Below are 21,766 nucleotides of genomic sequence, written 5' to 3'. Positions count from 1 at the left end.
TGTGGGTTATCTTGAGTAACTGGGGCATGATTTCTGGAAATTCAAATGTATTGTTTGGCTTTTTCAGCACCAAAATCTGTGCCATCTCGGGAGGCAGGCATCTCTACCGCTGATACTCTGCAACTCACACCAAAACTATTTACATGGATAAATCGCACTAGAGACGAGAGAGAAAATGTGTTTTGATTTTGGGATGAACTGTACATTTAAGATTTCTCGCACCCCAAATTTATGTATTTATTTAAAGATGAGGTTGTTATAAGTTATCTTTCTGTTCAACACATGAATTAATCTCTCAGTGAAAAACAGATGCATGAAGACAAAGCTCGCTGATGCAAAAATCCTGATATCTGCACATAGTTCAGGTGTTTTGAACGGCCGATATTCAACATCTATACAATGCCTGATGGGTAATGAGCTTTTCCTCTTGTTTTATCAAACCCCTTTATGTACCTTAAGCACACATTCATCTATGCTAATGTATTTAACAAGCTATACAAGACCTTGTTCTGCCTCTCCATCTGTTGCCGAGCGTTCTCACTCTTCTGTGCGGTGCTGCGCTCTCCGGCCAACTCAGCGTTCAGGCTGTCGACCTGAGAAAGAGAGAGAGGGCGGTGAGAGAGGGACGAGAGAGAGAGAGACGGGTGACGAGAGATGTGTGGAGAGTTTGAACAGTTTAAGAAACAAACTGTCAGAACCAGCTTCATGAACACGATTATGGCCTTTATCTGATGTGCAGTCAGTTTACCTGCAGGTTGGTCTTCCTGAAGCGGTCGTTGAGCAGCTCCATGTTGCCCTGCTCCTCCTCCAGCTCCTCCTCCAGCTGGGCGATACGAGCCTCCAGCCTCCTCTTCTCTTCCAGCAGCGACGACCTGACACACATTTTTATTCATATATCTCAGTTTGACTTCCGTCTACTGATTGACACTGATGATTTAAACAAAAATCCTTTCCTCACTGGACTCCAGAAAACACTGCATACCACTTCAACAGTTTTTGACTTTTGTATTCTACCAGCCACCTGGTCGAACATAATGGGAGCAGTTATTTATTTATTTTTTTTAAAAAGTATAAATCAAAGTGACACTGACTTTCCAGAAGCACTGTTGGAGATCTCATCAGCCAGCTCGTCCCTCTCCTGTTCAGCATGTCGGCGGGCTCTCTCTGACGCTGCATGGTCCTACACAACGCAAACACACACATACACACACAAGTCATAAGTAATGCTTGTCTGTTCACACAGATTGTGCATCGCAGGCTCAAACAATCATCGAACTCTGTCACTCGTCATGAATAAAAGACTTAACAAAGCGTATTGGACAATTCGATGTTTTTTTGAAACTGAAAATAAAATCTAGAATCAGACCTCCTGGAGCTGCAGGATTTCAGCTTCTAGACTCTTGAGCTTCTTCTCGTTCTCCTTGGACTGGGTGAAGATCTCGTCTCTGGAGGCTCTGGCCTCCTCCAGCTCCCTCTGATAGTCCTTCATCTGAGCCTACAGAGCAGAGACAGAGTGGACAGAGGCTGATGAAGCAGAGACATCGACAACAACCAACAACCCGAATGGTCAGTAGTGTCTGACACACTGTTCATCGAGGCATTTAAATTATATTAGAACCCTGAGGGCAGAATCAGAACTGTTTTGAAACTGATTTTCCTCATGTAATGTCTATGTGTTCTTAGCATTGCTCATTGTGATGCATTTTTACTATTGTTCAGTATAAAATATGCCTCTAACACACACCCACACACTCCCTTACACATCACATACTCACATTCTGCTGTTAAATGGACATTATCACCGTTGTTTCATGTTGTTAACAAATATATTTTATCACTGCCAGTCTGTCATTGCCACCTGTATTATTTTTGTATTTTTCTGTATTTTTGAGTTCTTAACAGCTTTGTAAAACTTTTATTTAGGTGGAAGCTTCAAACAAGCCCTCTGAGTTTTTGCCTCTCCCTGCTCGTCTTTGCCTTTTTTGTGTGTGTTGTTTTAATTGTACAAAATAAAACTAAAAGAAATCTGAACATGCAGACATAGAACATTTTTGGATTCAGAGTTACACTTTCCAAGGATAACCGGGCATAAACGTCCATAAATCTGCTTAGAAATCATAGAAAGATCTCCAGAGCGTGCCTGAGGATGGACACATTTTCATCAGTATCAAAGAAATCCACTGATAGTTTCATGTACATCTATGAGTACATTACAAACAAAAATATATGCTGTTATGCTAATAATTCATCACACTTGGTGGCAGTTTGCTAAAATGCAAATAAATATAAGCCAAAAAATGGGACTCAAGCTGTAACCCACACACTCATGTTTTTTTTTAATTCCACTTCCTGTTTGTGGTTCCAGAACTTGAGACATGATGATGATTCTCCAAACAGAAGGAAGATTAAGAATAATCCATTAACATGAATCTTTTTTTGTGCTGCACCATCAACATTTTATTGACTCAGAATGTCAAATCTTTGTATTCATATACAGTTATATTCAGCCAGTGTTTAAACCTGTAAATCTCTGTAAAGTGATGCTGTCAGTGTGTACCTGTAGTTTCCGGAGCTGTTTGATGGCCTCGTCTCTGCCTTTGTTAGCTGCTTCGATCTGCCCCTCCAACTCACTCAGGTCCATCTCCAGCTTCTTCTTGGCAGCAACAGACAGAGTCCTCTGCTTCCTCTCGTCCTCCAACTCTGCCTCCATCTCACGCACCTGGACGAGTCAAACAACACACAACAGCATGTCAGGTAATCATAATTTTGTCATTCTAAAGTGAAAAAACACTAAAATGTGCTTATTGCATGAGTAGTGCACATGGAGCCATTTCGTAATGTTCATCATCTGTGCAAGCTGTGTACCTGTTTGACCAGCGTCCTCTTCTTCTCCTCTCCTTGCTCGTCTCTGGCCTGCAGGTCTCGGTCAAACTGGGCCTTCATGGCCTGCATGTTGACCTCCAGACGCAGTTTGGCGTCCTCTGTGGCCTGCAGCTCGTCCTCCAGCTCCTCCAGCTGAGTTCTCATCTCCTCCACCTGCTGCTCCAGGGTCCGCTTGGACTTCTCCAGTTCATGAACCTGTACAGTACGCAGCATCAGGAGAAGACCATTACATCAGCACAACAAGCTGGACAAGGACAGATCGAAGCTTCTCAGACAAGAAAAGTACATTTTTGAGGTCTGAATGTGTTGTATAACGTTAAAATCCTCCTGGATGATGAAACTGCCCGAGGTGGAGCTACAATATAATTTCACCTGTACATGAAATCCAGAAACATTTAATCTAGTCACATCAGGCGCAATAAAAAGGGATATTTTCTTTATCCATAAAGAAGATTTTATTCAGCATGCAGCAGTGTCATTTAAGAGGTCAAAGGTCACTCACATTCTTTCCCACGTCATCCTTGGAGCTCATCAGATCTTCCATCTCAGCGCGGAGCTGCTTGTTGAACCTCTCTAGTTCTTCTTTGGCCTCCAGCGCCTCCTCCAGAGCTCGGGCCATGGACAGAGCTTTGGTCTCCTTCTCTCTGGCCTCAGCCTCTGCGCGGTCCCGCTCCTCAGCGTAGCGAGCCGAGATGGTTTTCTCCTCAGCCAGCAGCTGGTGGAGACAAACAAATAATCATCTTCGACATGCTGACGCACCTCTGAGCTCAAGCTGTCGTTTCAGAAACATTTTGTCGGCCCAGTTTACCTGATCGAACTTCTTCTGTTTCTTTTCCAGGTTGGATACGATCTGTCTCTGGTGGTCCAGGTCCACCATTAGGTCGTCCAGCTCCTGCTGCAGGCGGTTCTTGGTCTTCTCCATCTTGTCCATGGCCATGGTTTTCTCCTCAAGACGCTGGCTCATCAGCTCCACGTCCTTCTGGAGTTTTCTCTTCACCTCCTCCAGGCCCTCCATCGCTCCCACGTCCTCCTCCAGCTTCTTCTTTGTCTCAAACAGCTACAGAGAGGACATTTTTAATCAGTGAATAAAATGTCCTTATTTTAAGATGATGGATCACGGGGCAGTTAGCTGGGTTTACCTACTGAGGTGGCAGCTGAGTGTAGGTCACTACAAAGTTTCTGGAACAACTTAAAACACATCTGGTAGGTTTTTGTAGTTTATATTGTTACTAGTACACAGGTATTCTTGTATTTAGTTTCTGGCGTCATAATATTTTAAAATATTCGTATGATCTTTTGGTTAGTGTTTTATTTCATGATGTGATCTACATTTATCTCGATTTGAAAGTTTAAACTGACTGACTCACTCTGATCTTCTATAAGAGGAATGAAATGTGTGAACCACAGATTTACATGATAGGGAGCACAATGAAGCTTTTTATCTTAAAACATATGCCGCAGTGTGTATGATGATCCTGTGCTTTTACTGCAAAGACCTGTGTGTTTCAGATTAACAAGGAAATGTGAACAGGAGTTACACATCTTGAACTGTGGTCAGATTTTCACTTCATGGGGTCTTTAATTTGCTGCAAGGCCTCACAGTTTTACATCAGTTTGTATGCTGAATGACAGGTGTTCACAGCTGGTGAACAGCTGGAAACTTTTGGCTCTTCTCCTGACATGCAGGCGAGGATCAGTAGTGCCTGCAAGGTGTGCTGCCCTCATATGTTTGTGACTATGTATGTGTCTAGAGTTGCAATTATTAATTGATTATTAATAAATTATTAAATTAATCTGCAACTATTTACTCTGTAATTTAAAAAGGTCAAAATTCTCTGATTTTAGCTTCTCAGATGTGATTTTTTTCTGGTCTCTGGACGAAAAAAGACATTTAAGGACATAACCTTTGGCTTTGGAAAACATTGATCAACATTTTTAGCCATTTTCTTGTATTTTATGGACCAAACAAAATAATCACTCAATCATGAAAATAATGGTTAGTTGCAGCCCTTTCTGTGTCTCTACGTCCTGCACATGTTTACGAGACATTGTGTAACTGTACCTGAGCCTGCGCCGTCTGCAGCTGTTTCTCCAGGTTGCGTCGTGCCTCCTCATCCTCCTCCTGCTGCTCCAGCAAGGTGTTCTTGTCCACCTCCAGCTGGCGGATTTGGCCGCTCAGGTTCAGCTTCTGACGCGTCTCCTCCTGCCGAAGCTCCTGCGCACCAAACCAGAAATGATCAGACAAAAGACGAGCAGAGAGACGTTTCTGTTCCATCTTGTTCTGACTGATGTTTTGGGTGCTGCCCAAGACTGGTCAAGTGCTGCTGAAAAACATCTAAAAAGTTTCAAAATGCACAGAACAGAGCAGCCAGACTGGCTCTTCACTGTTCTTTACATGCTGATGTGTGTGAGATGGATTACTGATTATCATTATTAGTCTTCTGTTATTAATGCAAACTGTCATTGGAACAATTAACCACACTTCTATTGTGAAAAACTAGTATATAGTGTTTTTGTCATGACACATCAAGTGAGTACTGATTCAGTCCACTAACAAATGATGAGAACTGTTCTCAAGCCTGGAATAAATAATAAACTTCTCTTCAAAAAGTCTTTGGTGTTTTGTGTTTGAAGAAGTTACTATTTATTGTTTCACATGTATTCATTTAATTTATTTTCCCATATTTATATTTGTTTTATATTGTAATATCTTGTCTTATTGATACTGTGTGACTTTAAACTGTTGCCTTTTTATTCAATTGTTGTTGCTGTAGTAATTTTTCATTCTTCCAAATAAAGAATCAAGAATCTGTTTTATATTTTAGAACAGCTTAGTATGTAGATCTTTTACATATGTTCTGGTACTGCCTAATGACTGCAGTCTTCTGGAAATATATTAATACCACCACAGATATTATGCAAAATCATATTCCACAGGACCTAAAGACTTTATTTAATTGAAACTAAATAACTCTGTCAACATTTTATTTGTGAGTACAGCTGAAAAAAAAAAGCATTTTAGTAAACTGGAAATCTGACCTCCCTCCCTCACAAAGACATTGATGTCATACTGAACTCCAGAGAAGATCCTCTGCAATGTTAGAAAACAGCCCACAACATGTAGGAGGATTTTGGGAGCCTTCATAGACGCCTTACCTCGTCTTAAATGCGATGGCTCACACTCAACTGCTGTTTTACTTACAACAGTAAATGGTCATATCTATATCAATAACTTTTGTGGTTTAATACTACTCTAAGTGCAAAGAATCAAGCCAAATGGGTTTGTCTTTCTGTATTGTCTTCTTTTCATTATTCCTACATTATTATTTTAAGGGAAGAAAAAGGGTACATGGTACATTTCCTTTTTTTTTTATCCTTTACTGGTTTTCTTTTTTCTCTAACTTGTTTTTTTTTTATTTATTTATTTTTTCTTTAGCATCATGTTGTTGAAAAAACACAGAACAGGTGTAATCTTATCTGTATTTTAACCAATAAACAAATCATTACAGTCAAAGAAAAAAGCAATCTATGAATATGAAAAAAAAACATGGAAAAGTTGTACCCCTGAAAAAAAAAAAAGCTTAGTATCACAGACATCTGTTAGGTGCTAATTAGCAAACACATTTTTTAATTTTAGGTCAAATGCATTTTCACACATATGGAAATGTAGCTGTGATTTTTCTAGTTATACAACTGACATATTTTCTAACAGAGAGAGGAAGCTGCTTGGTGGGTTCATTAATTAGTTAAGACTTGACAGAAGGTTGACCTGCTGACATCTGTGCAGCTTATTACAGGACAAGCCTGTCATTTAGTGAGATTTTCACTGTAAACATTTTATGCACATTATTCCATGTGACATAGAAATTAAAAAAAAAAGGTGGAATGTATTTATTCATAGTGCATTTCAGCGAGGAAACCACACAAGACTGATCTGTCTAATTGGCTGAGATTTAGCACAAGATGTAACTGTTGTATTGTTTTTCCAAATGGTCTGTACATTTGTTTAAATTATTTCAGGAGCCTTTTTCTTTCATTGTGTACATTAGAAACAACTTTAATAACTCCCTGGTGTTTGTACTTCAGATTAAACAACAGTGAGTGACTCTAGATCCAGTTTCCTGAGGCTTTAAACTTGTTTGCAACAGAAAGGCTGATCTTTTGTACCTCTAAGTCTTGCAGTTTGCTGTTCAGTTTGTCGACCTCCTTGGCCATTTTGACGCCCTTCTTCTCAGACTCCTCCAGCAAAGCAGACACGTTGTCCAGCTCCGTCTGACAAAAGACAAATGGGATTATGAGGAAAGCACAATAAACAAATCTGGTAATATTACCACATTATAAGAAAATACAGTTGTACTGAATCATGATTTGTCTTTCTAAAGGTAATCTGGGGCTGTATCCCTCCATTTTAGAGCAAAAGGCTGGGATAAAGCAATTTATACAATAAGAAGATAAAAGTGTTTACCTGGAGCTTGTGTGAGCGTTCAGACAGCTCTCCCTTGGCTCTCTCCACCTCGGTGGCTCGGGTCATGAACTCCTGCAGTTGGCCCTCCAGTTTCTTCCTCTTGTGTTCTGACTCCATCTTCGCCTGCTGCAGACTCTTCACCTCACACGCCATCTCTTTGTTGTCACTCTCCAGACTCTGCTTGTTCTTCTCCAGGTTGGCTTTGAACTGCACAGCACACAACATAATACTTCATATAATGCTTTTAAGATTTTTATATTATAGGTGTAAGTCTTTTGTGTGATGTTTTGAATTTAGACTGGGATAAATACACACATATCATGTAACTGATGTAGACTGACGTGTGTGTGTAACTGAGCACGGCCCACTCACCCTCTTGGCCTGGTCCAGCTGTTCGGACAGTTCTTCCAGTGCCGTGGCGTGCCTCTGTCTCATTTCCTGGATCTGAGCCTCATGGTTTTTGGTCTCCTCATCGATGGCCTTCTTCAGCTCTGCCACCTCTTGCTCTCGCTTGGACCTGCAGTTCAGACAGGAGACAGAAGATGAAGAGTTGAGGACACCTTCTGAGATAAAATACAAAAAGATTTTGTAATACTCCTGGACACCTGTAAGCAGACTTTGATAAGTAAAATCTGTGGAGTTCCCCTTTATCATCATTGATAAACCAGCTTCAAACAAGCACCTGAGCTCCTGCTGGGCAGCAGTGGTGTCCAGCGTGTCCTCCAGCTCCGTCTTCAGAGCCTCCAGCTCCTCGCTCAGGTCCCTCTTCAGTTTTTCTGCTTTAGTTCGACACATCTTCTCCGACTCCAGATCCTCCTGCAGCTCGGCCAGGTGGGCTTGTAGCTCCCGGACCTGCTTCAGGGCGTTGTTCTTCTGGACGGTCTCCTCGTCACTCCTGGTCGGAGACACAGAAGTAATCCTTATCACTCAACTTAGCCTTCTTTGTAATGAAAAAGTATTTAGAGTGTGGAGTATTGTCTTGCACACTACAAAGCACTGATACATCAATATGCACAAGCTATTCAGTTGGGATTGATTCCTTCAAAAAACTATAATAATAACATTATATAAATAAAAAATATGAATGGCTACATCACTTGTAAATGTTTTAAATATGTCTGTTCCAATCAACAGCCTGGACCATTATATTAAACTGAGACACAAGAACCGAGCTTACAGCTGTACAAAGCTGTTTTGTGTTGTTTTCTAAAAATGACCATTTTGAAAAATCACACACCTATTTTAAAAATGATCAGTATCAGTACTGGTGTTGGTAACTGTAACAAAAGTCAGTATCACATTGAATTTTAAAAGTTTGGTATCACCCATCACTAACTTTGAATGAGCCTTCAAAGCCCTTCAGCTCTCAGGTCTTCAACTTTTAACAAAAAACAAAACCAGCTTCTTCAGCTCTTTAAACTTCCACCTCCTCCACAGTTGGTACACAGTTTACTTCAGCTGCTTTCAGTGTTTCCTCTACTGCTGACACTTCATTTCTTTCAGGAATTCCACTTCACCCGACCTTCCAAATTAAATAATCACGAACACTCACCCAACATTTCAACGCCTTTCAATGCTGAAAACTTAAAATTCCTTTTAACACATTCACTTAAACCAATATCTACATTTTACTTAGTTCTCACATTTCAATTCACACTTGAATTTCATTAAACTTTCATTTTCTTACAGCACTCCCATTTCAATAACCACTTCATCCAGTATTTTAGTTGTTTTCACGTTTCTACTGAGCAAACATACAATCTTTTCTATTTTGCCTTTTTTAGTGTTAATAGTTTGGTTTTACTGTAGAAATCAACAAGGATATTTTTGTCCTCACACTGACAGAACAAGAACAATAATGATGTAATGATGTGTACTTTAAATGCAGTATAAGTCAGTGATATCTGCTGTTGACTGAAATGAGGCCACCGGTGCACACAGGGTGGCAGTGTGGTGAACTGTTCACTGCTGAAGCCATCCACACTGAGTGTGTGTTTCTGTGTGCGTGCATTTTCTGTCAGAAGATGAGCGTGGTAATGAGACCGTTTATTTGTTTTCTGCTGAAAGTGAGGCCAAGTCAAATCCTTGCTGGCTGCAACACCCAAGTAACATTTTCTCCACAGATTAAACACACTGAATGTCATAATGATTCAGTTATATAATTAACTCAGCTCCACACAGCGTTGATTAAAGGCTCTAATCACTCCCGTATAAAAGTAATTCCCCATTTTCAAAACAAAGATAATACAATTGTTCTCAGAATAGCTGCTGAATTGAAAATGAGGCTCATCAAGTTTAATGAAAGCTTAATTATCTGAAGCCGTGACTAAACTAATGATTTCTGCCTGTGAAATGAGTCAGACAGACGTTTGCCATCGACCCCTGGAGTCTGGACTGTTGGCCTGGTGTGACGAGGAAACTGCTGAGGAGCCACATTAAAATAAACTGAGCTGACCTTCATAGAGATGACCTCCACAGCTGTTTACCTCATCTGTATGCAGACTTATGATGGCTGAATTGGAAAATAATTAAATATGACACAAAACGTGTTGCTCAGAATATTTTTCCCTTTGTGTGGAAAATCAGGATCAACAGAGGAGTGAGCTAAATTAGGGAAATATTTTCATGCAGCCACAACTGGCAACATTTTTCACCATCGGGACATGAAAGATAAAAATCCTCTGACAATAAAAAAACAGACTTACTAATAGTTTTTCTTCCACTGTGAAATGACAGCCTGATTTAGCCTGGCTCTACTGCTTCATGTGGAAAAACTACAGGGAAGGCCAGGACTGAGAGCATCAATCAACATCAATTTGCCTGTAATCAGATACGGCTGCCTCCGAGATGAAAGGTCTCAGCCAGTGGTGCTGAAGGCCAACAGCTGGCAGGAGAGTACAGAGAGACTGAGGTGAGTCAAAGATGCAAACAGTGTGTGTACATGTGCTGAGACACTGACTGCAGCTGCTTCAGTCTGACTTCAGACTGAGTGTCCGTCTGTGTGTTGTAACGTCTATTTTAGGTCTTCCTATTGACTACTGATTGGTTGTACAGCAGAGGAGTGCAGTTGTCATGGAGATGGGATTTACTGCACTATTGAGAGCATGTAGGTGAAGTAGTACGTTACAGACTGAAATGAGCAACACCACTAACAGTGAACAGTTGAGGTTTGTAGTGATGAGGATCAGTGGAGTACATCTGCCTCGTAGTGGCTGTAAGATCACACTTCAGTGTGTTGAATCCTTCAGCATGAGGCTTTGGATTTAATACATGTGGAGGAGCAAACAGTTCACATACTTTCTTCAAAATCAGCTCAACAGTTGTAGCTGAGACAATAATAGTGTTTCTGTCCACATGTATAACAACTGTTGACCAACTTATAAGTAAATCAGCCAAAGAAAATATAAATGAATACATCAATGAATACTACTTTATTACTGATATTGATATAATTTGCAATATTGGAGGTAATGAAAATGTTTAAATCATTATTCTTATTTTGACTGAAAAACTATGTATAATACTCTATGTGTAATTTGTTTGCAGGAATCTGTACCAAAGTTTTTTGGTACACACATTTTCCTTTTAACAAATATTGCATCTCCTGTGATTTGAAAATTGCAGAAAGCCATATTATGATTTTTATAAAATGCTGATTAACTGTACAGCTCTAATAGGCGGCACCAATTCTCTAGTCAGAAAACCGTGATACCATTGCAAAAAAAGAGGGCAAAACAAGATGACATAATTAAAAGAGCAATCCAAGCTGAAATATCCTACACCTTACTGAGCTGAACTAACTTTAGAACGACTTCCTCTACACCAAATTAATATCTTAAATATATTAGACGGGTCTGTTTTTTAATAGATTTTTTAACATAAAATCTATGAGGATATGTTGCTCCTCAAAAGAAGAGGACAAGCACAAAAACAAAGTCTTTAGAGTTCAGAGTATTTTCTTGCACACTACATCGATATTCACAATGAATATGTGAATATAATGATTGCTTCAATAAAAATAATAAAAATAAAAAATATCAATACATCCCTTCCAAATGTTTCCAGTACTTTATTACAGTGTTTGTGCCAATAAACAGCTAGAAGTGACAGATTTAGCTGACCCGTGTCACAGACTGTGAAAAATATTAGTTCTTCCTTCACACCAGTGACATCAGTGTGACATCACTGGATGCAGGAAGAACAGATTTTGTCGATGTAGCAGCACTGAGGAATTTATTGCTTCAACTGACTACATTTACCATCAGCACTGACTGGACATCCATGAATTTTTCCTTCAAATGTATTCTCCCTCAGAACTTTTTCAGAAAAAATGTTTGTATCTCTCAGTAAGTGCACTTCTCTTTCAAAAAGAAAAAAAAGAGACCTCAAGTGAGCATAAAATTGAGATTTTTTTTTTGTTAAAATTTTACCATTTCAGTCAATTTCTAATGTGATACTTCCAAAATGTTCCAAAATCCAAATATGTTGATGAAAACAGTTAATATTTGTGTGTGTACTGTGAAGTCTAAAACATTATGTTTTACACACTTCATGTTATATGAAATTTGAAAAAACAAGATTTGAGCAACATTGTCATCATACGCTTCTTATTCTTTTATCGAAATGTCCAAACAACATTTATAAGCTCAAGGCCAAACGTTTGGATGGCTGTTCTTGAGTCTCCACTTAATAAACAGCCACTGAATAATAAATTCCAAGAATATACTGTAATAACATTTGCTTAATTGTTTGCATTTTTAAACTGGAATTCACCAGCTCTCCTCTAAGGCATCTTTCTGCCTTACAGACCTGAAAATTAAGTGTTTGATGAGAGTATTTATTGTACCAGGGTCATATGATCCATTACTAAATATAATAAAAATAATAAAATAATATAGTCTCCCTGACAGCACATGGAGATCCATTTTTCTTCATTAAACTTCTCTTCATTTTCTTTCTTTTTCTATTTTCTCTTGATTGTATTATGGTTCAAAATTAAATAAGATAAAAATAAAAAATAAGATTTGTGCCAAGAGTGAACAGACTAGAGTGTTATTATTTCAGTCTTCAGCAGCTCCCCGTGTGTTTTAATGAGAAAGCTCCGGCTTGTATGAAGCTCATCTGTTGGTACAGTACACTAGCGCTGCTAAAAGCCTCTCGTTTGGATTTCATTTATCAGTGTTTTATATTTTGCAGAAGGTGCCTGATGCCGTCCTCTCAGTGTTGACAGTGGTGTGTACTCAAATAGATTTATTTATGTCTGACCTGTCTTTGTGTCACTGACCTGGCCAGAGCAGCCTGCAGCTCCTCCTCCTTTTTGGTCAGCTGGATCTTCAGCTCCTCTATCTGAGCCTGCAGCTCCACAATCTGGTCCTGCAGGTCAGTCGTCTCAGCATCCAGTTTACGTTTGGCCTTCTCCAGCTCCTGGCGCGTTTTCTCCTCCTTCTTTAAACGCTCTGAAGGGAGGCACCATCACATGTATCATAAACAAGATCCACAAACAAAATGAAAAATCAAAGTTGAGCAATAATTATTAAACAACATAACTTTAGAGTTAATCTCAGGAGTACATGGAGAGGTTACAGAGCGTCATATGAGGCACAAAGAGGTCACAAACCACACACACATAATTGATGACAGCCTGATACAATTAATGGTAATCAGATTAGCTGCTTTGGAGCTCATTAAATGTACAGATGTTTTTCCAAACGTTCCTCCTTACCTCAAGTCTTTAGTGTCTGCACTTATAACACAGATTAAGCCTTTTAAAATAATACTGTTTGCAAACTTATGAAATTATATTATTGGCAAACATTCATGAAGATTTACATTTTTTTTTTCAGTAATTTTTTTCAGTAATAAGTTTAAGCATAACATTTAGATTTTGTTTATACTTTAATACTGTTCTCTCTCACAGAACCTACAGTAACTTCACCTGCCAACCTTAACTTAGTCAGCAGCAGTAATCACTAGTCACAGTGACTTATTTTCAAGTATTGAAAAATGCCATCATTCAATACCAGACTTTGATTCCTAAGGAGTTTTGACAGATATTTATATTTTTGATATAATCCAATACTGTGCAGATATTCCAGCAGTTTCTTCATTTTAGTCCCGTTATCCATGTGGAGTAAAGAGTTCAGAATAAAAAGTGTTTGTCAGCTGTTTGAAAGTCTTTGAATAGCTTTGTCCTTTAAAGTAAGTAATTATACTGTAGTATGTCATGTCATTTTCTTTTTGTTACAATGGATTTTATAAAATTGGTATTCAAAGAAGGACCCAGTATTGAAGCCAGGGAATCAATACCTGTATCAAAAATCTCTGAACCCAGCCCTACTTGTGGTTTTGTGGTTGAGTTCCTCAGCTGAAGTGGTTGATTTTCTGCACCACCTTAAAACTTTTAGTGCATCCATGAGCTTTTGGAAATCATAGCACCTTTCTCCTTTTTCAGCTGAAGCCAAGGCCAAGATTTTCTAGGAAAATGCTCGTGGTCTTCTGGCTTAATTCAGAAAACTACCAGCAACTTGTTATAATTTTGTTACTACATTAACTTAACTATATGACGTTCCCTCATCACTGATAATTGTCAACAGTCATGCTCCAGTTCTGCTTTTAAATGACCTGATTCATAAATGGCACAAAAATAAATTCCTTATCATCGGTGGCCTCAGGTACGTCTTCATTTCCAGAGCTTCTGTCATCAAAACTAAACCTGAACCCTCAGGTGCTGCACCGTCATGTCACTGTGACAGTGACAGACCCATCCTGAAGCCAAACAGTACAACCAATTATTAATCAATTATTAAATTTATCACTATTTTAATAATCGATTAATCTTTTACAGTATTTTTTTTAATGAAAAGAAGAAGTTTCAGCTTCTTAAATGTGAATATTTTCTGGTTTCTTTCCTCCTCTCTGAATATCTTTGAGTTTTGGATAAAACAAGAGATCTGAGGACGTCAAGTTGAGTTTTAGTAAAAACTGTCATCATTTTTCTGACATTTTATAGACCAAATAACTATTCGATTAATCAGAAAAAATAATTGACAGATAAATCAACAATTACTTGACAATTAAATCAATCAGCAACTATTCTGAGTCATTTTTTAGGGAAAAAAATATCCAAATTCTCTGTTCTTAGCTTCTCAGATGTGAATATTCTGTGATTTCTTTAGTCCTCTACAAAAGTATAGTGAACATCTTTGGGTTGTGGACAGAATACTAGGGCTGAAACTAATTATTTTCATGGTCAATTAAAGGGTGGATTATTTTCTTGATTAATCAGTTAACAAATGTTTGGTCAATAAAATGAAACACATTGATCAGTGTTTCTAAAAGCATGAGATGATGTCCTAAAATGTCTGGTTGTCTCCACAACTCAAAGATATTCAGTTTACTGACCCAAACAAGTAAAGAAACAAAAAAAATATTTACATTTAAGAAGCTGAAATAAGAAAATTTAGACTTTTTTTCTTAACAAAATTACTCTAACTGATTAATTGATTATCGAAATGTCGTTGCAGCTCTAGAGTCACCTTGGACTTTGATTTGCACTTTTTTTTACACTGATAGGCCAAACAACTAATATATTAATCAAGAAACTAATCGTCACATTAATCCATAATAAAAATAATTGTTGCAGCCCTGCTTTTCACAACAGTCGCACAGTCGTACTGGACGTCCCGTATCTGACCTACATGTTGTTCCACTCTAACAGAAAACCTTTATTCTTCCTCTTGCTGTGAGTTCATTAAGTACAGGATCTATTGATCCTGGTCTACACTTCCACATCCATCACATCCATCTGTTTTTCCAGCCCACTTTGTGTCTGTTCTAAATGAATGTTTCCCTATTCCTGGACATGACTTGGAGCCAGTAATCGTAGTCAATCGGAGTCACTTACCCTCCAGGTCAACCATCATCATCTCCTGCTTGTTCTTGACCTTGCCGAGATTCTTTGCTTTCTCCTCCTCCTCTGTCAGCTGGGTGGTCATCTCTCCGATCCTGTCCTCCAGCAGCTTTTTTTCCTGTTGGGTCCAAACTGTGAGTTAGACTGGAGACTTTAAGACACACATATGGAGGTGAAAAAGGTGAAATCATACTAATGTTCTTGAACACAGTTTATAAAACAGTGTCATGTTCTATTTTAGTACTGTAACTGAAGGCCAATAAAACACAATGTGTCACATGCCTCATGTAAAATATTCCAAAATATAGAATTATTTGATTACTCTACCATCTAGCATCATCATCCTCATCATCACCTCATCCATCTCCTTCACCTCTGTTTTCTGGTTTGACTCATCATGTGCAGATATGATCCTCTCACCTTGAGGAATTTGGAGTTTTGGTCTTCCAGCAGCAGAATGTCCTCCTCCATTTTCTTGATCTTTGCCTCAGCTGTCACTTTGTCGAGCTGCAGCTTCTGTCTCGCAGCTTCCTCCTCATCGAGCTGTTCCTCCAGGTCCTGTGGAGAGGAAAACACACAGTGATTCAGAACCAATCTAATGTGATGAGGTTGACACTGAAGTGACACAAGTTTGAAACATTAAATTCTTTAAAGTCCCTGAATAATTCAAATCATAAGGAGTTCTGTAAAACATTAAAAATGTATTACTTAATCAGCAGTTATGATAATCAATTTAAATATTGTGCATATAGAAGTATAAATAAGAAAGGATATGAACCTGGATGTGTGACTGCATCTTCTTCTTCTCGTTCTGCAGGCTCTGGTTCCTCTCCTCCTCTTCCTCCACCCTGGACTCCAGGTCATGAAGGATCTCCTCCAGCTCTTGCTTCCTAGAGAGCAGGCGAACTCTCATCTCTTCGGCCTCGGCAAACAGCTCCGTCTCCGCGTGGAGCTGCTCTGCAAGAATGTTCTTCTCCTCTAGGAGCTGGAGAGAGGGAATAGTTTGAAAAAATGTGTCCAGCTTTCTATGCCGCAAGATTAATTTATTCACCATCACCACTAAATCACCATGTTTTAATATTTGAATTTCCCTGAAAATAAAGTGCATGTACAAGCTGAACATATTTACTTTCCAGGGAACATGTTTACCTGTTGGTGTTTCCTCTCCATCTCCACGAGCTCATTCTCCACCTTGAGCTGTCTCTCCTTCACCTTTACCAGCTCCTCATCTTTGGCCTGCATCTCCTCCTCCTGCCTGGTGACCTGCAGCAGAGGCTTCACCTGAGGAAGAAAAAAAAAACATTTTTTACTGAGTTTATTAAATTCAATACTTGTTAAAAACCTTTTTAATACCACACAGAATGCACATTAATACCTGTTTCATGGTCATATTGGTCAAAGAATGATAGATAACCAGCAGAGAAAATAAGGCCTATAATTATTTATTAGGTGCATACATTTAGTGCTTCTGAGCTTCATATGACACTAATTTCTAGTTATATAATTAATGAAATGATGTAACCTACATGACAGCTAAGCAGCAAAAAACTGATAGATGGATTAAGCAATCAAAATTGATTCACTTAACTTAAATTTTTTGCTAAAATTGACACTTGCCATCTGTAATTATTAGATGAGCCTCCTCACTATATTTAACAGTAGTAGGAGCTACAGGTCTGATGGTGCAAAACAACATAACATTTCCCAACAGCCATATACAAAACAATTAATGTTACAGCTGACAGCAGGCAAGAAGAAATATCCAATAGCTTTCTAAATTAAATTTAGGACTTTTTAATATCCTTTGAGATTTTACAAGATGTGCAGATAACCTGATAATTTTCCATGGCAGCTGGGCAAACTCATTCTGCAGATGAGGACTAGTGGAGAAATTCTAGTATTCTCTATTGCCTGTTTAGTCCTTATTTAACCCATATTAAGGGATTCAATCACTGATTTCCAGACACACACAAAATCTGATGTTTTTTTAATTTTTACAGTTTTCAACAGAGATCCACACAGACAATCTGCAGAATGATTTTTTGCAAACAAAATATTATATTCATTTAAGACAGCAAAAATTGATTTTGAGAAAATATAAGCACACAATACATTAAGACAACCTAAGCCGAGCAGGGCTGAAGCAAGTATTTAGTAGAACATAGATTCTTAAACTGTGTACCACTGTCATTTTACTATATCATGCAGCTCTGTGTACCACTGGTGGTATGTGAGCTGTCTCTGGTGGTGAGCAATGTAAGACATATTATTTGCAATAAATGCTAAAAATAATCATATCAAAATACTACATTTTTATTTCCTGTATTTTTGTTTAAATATGAGCCTGTTACATTGCCACAATCATTCTTGTAGTGTGTGCTTATATTTTATCCATGGTAACCAGTAGTAAGCTGAAGTAAAATGAAGAGACAGAAAATGAACACTTAAAAAAATACTGCAATTGTGGCTTCAACCAGGAACTACTACAAAGTGAAGTACAGATCAGGAAGAGAATATTTTGAACAGCTGTGTTGAAAATGAAGGGGACGATGAGGAACCGAGCAGAAGTGCTAGCTTATAGCAACAACAATGACAACTCCAACACGTATACAAACAAATACATTAACAACTAAATGTAAATGTGCTTGATAACATTCTGAGTTTTACAAGCAACATGGTTATTCTATTCTGCTGAAACCTGTGGAAATGTCACTGGAATTCTGCAGTGCAGATTCCACATTGGCCTACTAATGTCTGAAAATTTAATTTGTCATTGGGGCTCAGATCGTCAGGTGAAGGAGAGATGTAGAGCTGTATATCATCTTCAGAGCACATATGAACTAGCTTGCTGGGGTAAGTAGCTGTCAGGGTTCTCACCTTGGTGAACAGCCTCCACCACTGCCAGTGTCTCAGCTTCAAGTAAGCAGCACAGTTCCTCTGAAGAACCTTGAGGGCGCTCAGCTGCTGCTGCTTTTTAGCAAAGGCCCTAAAGGAGGGGGGAAAAACAGGAAAAATAACAAATCAATGTCTGGGTGTAAGAGTGTTTTTAAAGATCAAGGCTGGCCTGTGTTTAGTGTACAGAGGAGCTGTAAATGCACCAAATTTAAACTTGCAATAACATATTTTTTGCTACTTGAAACAGGTTGTGAATGCATGTCGATATGATGAACTTGTTACACATGATGCAGTTACAAATTAACATTATCATTCATAAGCAGCCGTGCATCTGGCCTCCTCATGGGAAAAAGGTCAATATTCTCTCTTTCAGCTCGGTTTTGGTCTCCAACTTCTGAGGGAATATCTGGCTCTTCAGCTGCTAAATGCTCCATTTCATTCACAAGCTAGTCGCTAACTTTGTCTGTCTGCTGTTTGGAGCTGAGCAGGTAGTGCACATTGGGTTGTCAGAGCTCTTCACTGAAAACAGCTACCTGTCACAGCTGGAAACAACGCTATGAGAGCAGTGAGTGTAAACACAAACAGTAAAGATGTAAACAGCTCAACAATGAGCTGGAACGGCAGACTCAGGTGATAATTCTCTGTACTTTTATCCCGATGATCACACTGTCACATTGTTTTCACATTTTCATTTATAGTTTTATTTTAAAACTATCAATCTTAGCCTCTTTAAGTAAGGAACTCAGTCTTTTCCCCATCGTGCTGCTTTATGCTCTGATATTGTATTTTTTCTTAAATGGGAACTACCAGGATGAGCACCAAGTCTAAATGTGTGACTTGATGCATTTACAGATGCTTTATGTCTCAGACCACCACTGGGAGTGGTCTGAGTGACTGGATCCCTGCCTCTAAATGCATCTTTGGTATGCAGATGCAGATACATGTTCATACCCAAAAGTAGTTTAAATGAGATCAGACACTCACTTGCGTGCCAAATATCCACGGCACACAGACTGGAAGTAGATGATGATGTCAGTGATCTTCAGGTCTCTCTCCTCTTCCAGGTGAGCCAGAACACCAGTTCTGAAGAAGATCTTACTCTGACCGATACGGAACAGGTTGGGGTCCAGCTCCAGGGCCTGGATCTATAAAAGGAACATGAAGAGTTGTTAAGATTTTACAATCAAGAAAGTATTTGTGTTACAGGGTTTCCACAAAAGGAACTGTCCCAAGAACCTTTGGAGGGACTAAGGAACTTGCATTTTGATCAGGAAAACCAAGGACTATATTTAGTTCCTGTAAGGTAGTTCCAGGTGTAAAAGTCAGTACCATCGACATACATATGTTCAAGGTGCATTGACCGCTTTGGACTGTTACCGAGTTACATGAACATTGTTGCCCTTTTTGTTAGGTCACGACTGATCTGTCGTTTTCTGTTTTCTGAATTTAAAAAAATGTTCATTTCTCAACTGATCTCAATGAGTGGCGTTATATTCAGGGTTTTTGATGTACAGTATGTAAATTAGAAAACTCCATGTAGATCACAAAGCTTTAAAATAAAACACCACTAATTGAGATCAGTTGCGAAATAAACATTATTTTCATCCTGAAAAACTGCAGCTCCGTCAATTACTTGCATTTATTCACAGGTCAGGTCGATCCCAACCTGACAAAAATGGTAGTGACGTTGATGTATGACCCAAAGGCCAATGCAGCGGCTACGTATGTATGTCTACGGTCCATACACCAGGAGGTAATACTTTCTAATGGTCCAGGAAGTTTAGAGGCAGAGTTTGCAGCTAATTAAATTTGTGTGCCACTTCACTTATTAAACAATAAAGTATTGTAGTATCCATATTAGGACAAAGTGTCAACGTACATTATTACTAGACTTTGACCGAGTCATGTGACAGTAAATACAAAATTTTTCTTTTGTCATGTGAAAAGATTTGATTTTAAACGCTGTCATTTTTCAATTTGCTAATATGCTGTGCAAATGCCAAAAAATACCCAAAAGGGGCGTTTAGTTCCTAGTTTAGTTCCTGAGTCCCTCTAGTTCTGTAGTTCCTGGAAGTTTTTTCATGGAACCAGGCTAATAGTCATGTCTTCAAATTCACCAGCTCAGCAGAACACACAGTACGTTATTGTTTCCAGGGTAACAGTTTAAAAGTGATATTCAGGAAAAAAAAAAAAAAAAAAAAAAAAAAAAGTATTACCATTCTCTCACAGGCTTGTTTCCCATCCATGAATCCCTTGGGGATGGCATTGGGTGTCAGGATCTCATATCTGCAAACAAAAAAAAAGAACATAAATATAAACTGGAAATGAAGTAAACCTATCCTCTGTGTAAAAAATTTTTTGTGACTTGTTACCTCTGTCTGAACTCCTGGAAGACGATGCGGTTGGGGAAGCCCTGTCTGCAGATACGAATCCCCTCAAGAACTCCATTACACCTCAGCTGGTCCAGAACCAGGTGAGGCTCCAGTTTACCAGCCTGAAGGAAAGACAAATACACCATCAAGAACAGAAACAAAGATTTAAACTTCTATCAATTTCTGCTCTACAAAGAAAATCTGAATGTGACAACGTCCCTGCAAGCGTGGAGTTCAAGGCTACAGTTCAATGTTCCTTGACAACCAGGCAAATAAATATTGCTGCAATGAACAATATAGACCAGAACAGGGCTGCACAATTAACTGCAATATTATCGAAATCCCAATATGGTCAAGTGCAATATCCAAATCACAGAACCAGAACCAATTATATATTTTTTCTTCATTAAAAATGGAAACTGTAACGCAAAAATGATCATTCAAGCCAAAATAATCATTTTACTATATCATGCAGCTCTAGACAAGAATCTATTGATCAAACATAATACAGTAACAGTATATATAGCATGCTACCAGGGTAATCAATCTTACTATGATAAGTTTATGTATTTACTCTTTTTTCGTGGTTGGGGATGATGCAGCGGACAAAGTTGGGGTTGGTGTTCCTCAGTGTGGCCATGAGCTTGGTGAGCGACTCCTTGTAGAGCTGTCCCACTGTACGGAACATGCCCTTTTTGGTTTTGTAGGTGGCACCAAAGGCTGTCTCGTTCATCCCTGCCACCTGGTCCAGGCCCACAATACGGTCGACTGGTGGGGAGACGGGGAGAACTGGTTAGAGCGGGCAGACTTCAAGAGGAGCAGAAAGGCATGTAGGAGCAGCAATAGCAACAATGTGGCGGATGGATGACGACATTACACACTACTGTCAACAACAACATGTTCCAACAAAGTGGCATTCAAAGACTAGAACTATCACTAGCTTCTGCAGATGGAGATGGAGAGTCTAGGGGTCTGTGCAGGGCTCTATAAGTCGTGGTACCGTGAAGAGAAGCACAATCTATATGTGATCTATTAACAAAGTCGACCTGAAAGACTTGAAACATTCCTCTCTGGTCGTAGTGGATGACAGATGTTGTTTGATGGCAGCTACATGAAAGCTATTTAACATTTTGCAGTTTTTAAAGGTTATTTTGGGGCTTTTGATTTGATTGGACAACTTTAGACAGACAGGAAATGAGGGAGTGTGAGGGGTGAAGACATGCAGTAAATGGCCACAGCCTG

The 21,766-nt window shown here is 38.9% G+C and overlaps 1 protein-coding gene across 3 annotated transcripts in view; it reads right to left on the bottom strand.

Annotated features, from left to right (window-relative positions):
• Nucleotides 1-21,766, bottom strand: part of myh10 (myosin, heavy chain 10, non-muscle) — a 90,158-nt gene that overhangs the window by 3,281 nt on the left and 65,111 nt on the right. For all 3 annotated transcript variants that reach the window (XM_084716232.1, XM_084716230.1, XM_084716231.1), the window contains 23 exons: nt 21,099-21,292; nt 20,525-20,646; nt 20,369-20,438; nt 19,137-19,297; nt 18,135-18,243; nt 16,407-16,538; nt 16,036-16,242; nt 15,678-15,815; nt 15,252-15,375; nt 12,633-12,804; nt 8,031-8,243; nt 7,721-7,865; nt 7,349-7,555; nt 7,051-7,155; nt 4,946-5,098; nt 3,692-3,940; nt 3,386-3,598; nt 2,866-3,078; nt 2,558-2,719; nt 1,367-1,495; nt 1,092-1,180; nt 749-872; nt 504-593 (listed from right to left, as the gene is read on the bottom strand). In XM_084716232.1, coding sequence (XP_084572358.1) covers nt 504-593; nt 749-872; nt 1,092-1,180; nt 1,367-1,495; nt 2,558-2,719; nt 2,866-3,078; nt 3,386-3,598; nt 3,692-3,940; nt 4,946-5,098; nt 7,051-7,155; nt 7,349-7,555; nt 7,721-7,865; nt 8,031-8,243; nt 12,633-12,804; nt 15,252-15,375; nt 15,678-15,815; nt 16,036-16,242; nt 16,407-16,538; nt 18,135-18,243; nt 19,137-19,297; nt 20,369-20,438; nt 20,525-20,646; nt 21,099-21,292 — 3,521 coding nt within the window. The remainder of the gene's footprint in view (nt 1-503; nt 594-748; nt 873-1,091; nt 1,181-1,366; nt 1,496-2,557; nt 2,720-2,865; nt 3,079-3,385; nt 3,599-3,691; nt 3,941-4,945; nt 5,099-7,050; nt 7,156-7,348; nt 7,556-7,720; nt 7,866-8,030; nt 8,244-12,632; nt 12,805-15,251; nt 15,376-15,677; nt 15,816-16,035; nt 16,243-16,406; nt 16,539-18,134; nt 18,244-19,136; nt 19,298-20,368; nt 20,439-20,524; nt 20,647-21,098; nt 21,293-21,766) is intronic.

The sequence above is a fragment of the Lutjanus erythropterus genome, chromosome 3 (assembly GCF_056507025.1).
Source record: "Lutjanus erythropterus isolate fLutEry1 chromosome 3, fLutEry1.hap2, whole genome shotgun sequence".
Taxonomy (NCBI): Eukaryota; Metazoa; Chordata; class Actinopteri; order Lutjaniformes; family Lutjanidae; genus Lutjanus; species Lutjanus erythropterus.
The sequence above is the reverse complement of the archived record's forward strand: the minus strand, read 5'-3'. Positions and strand labels throughout refer to the sequence as shown.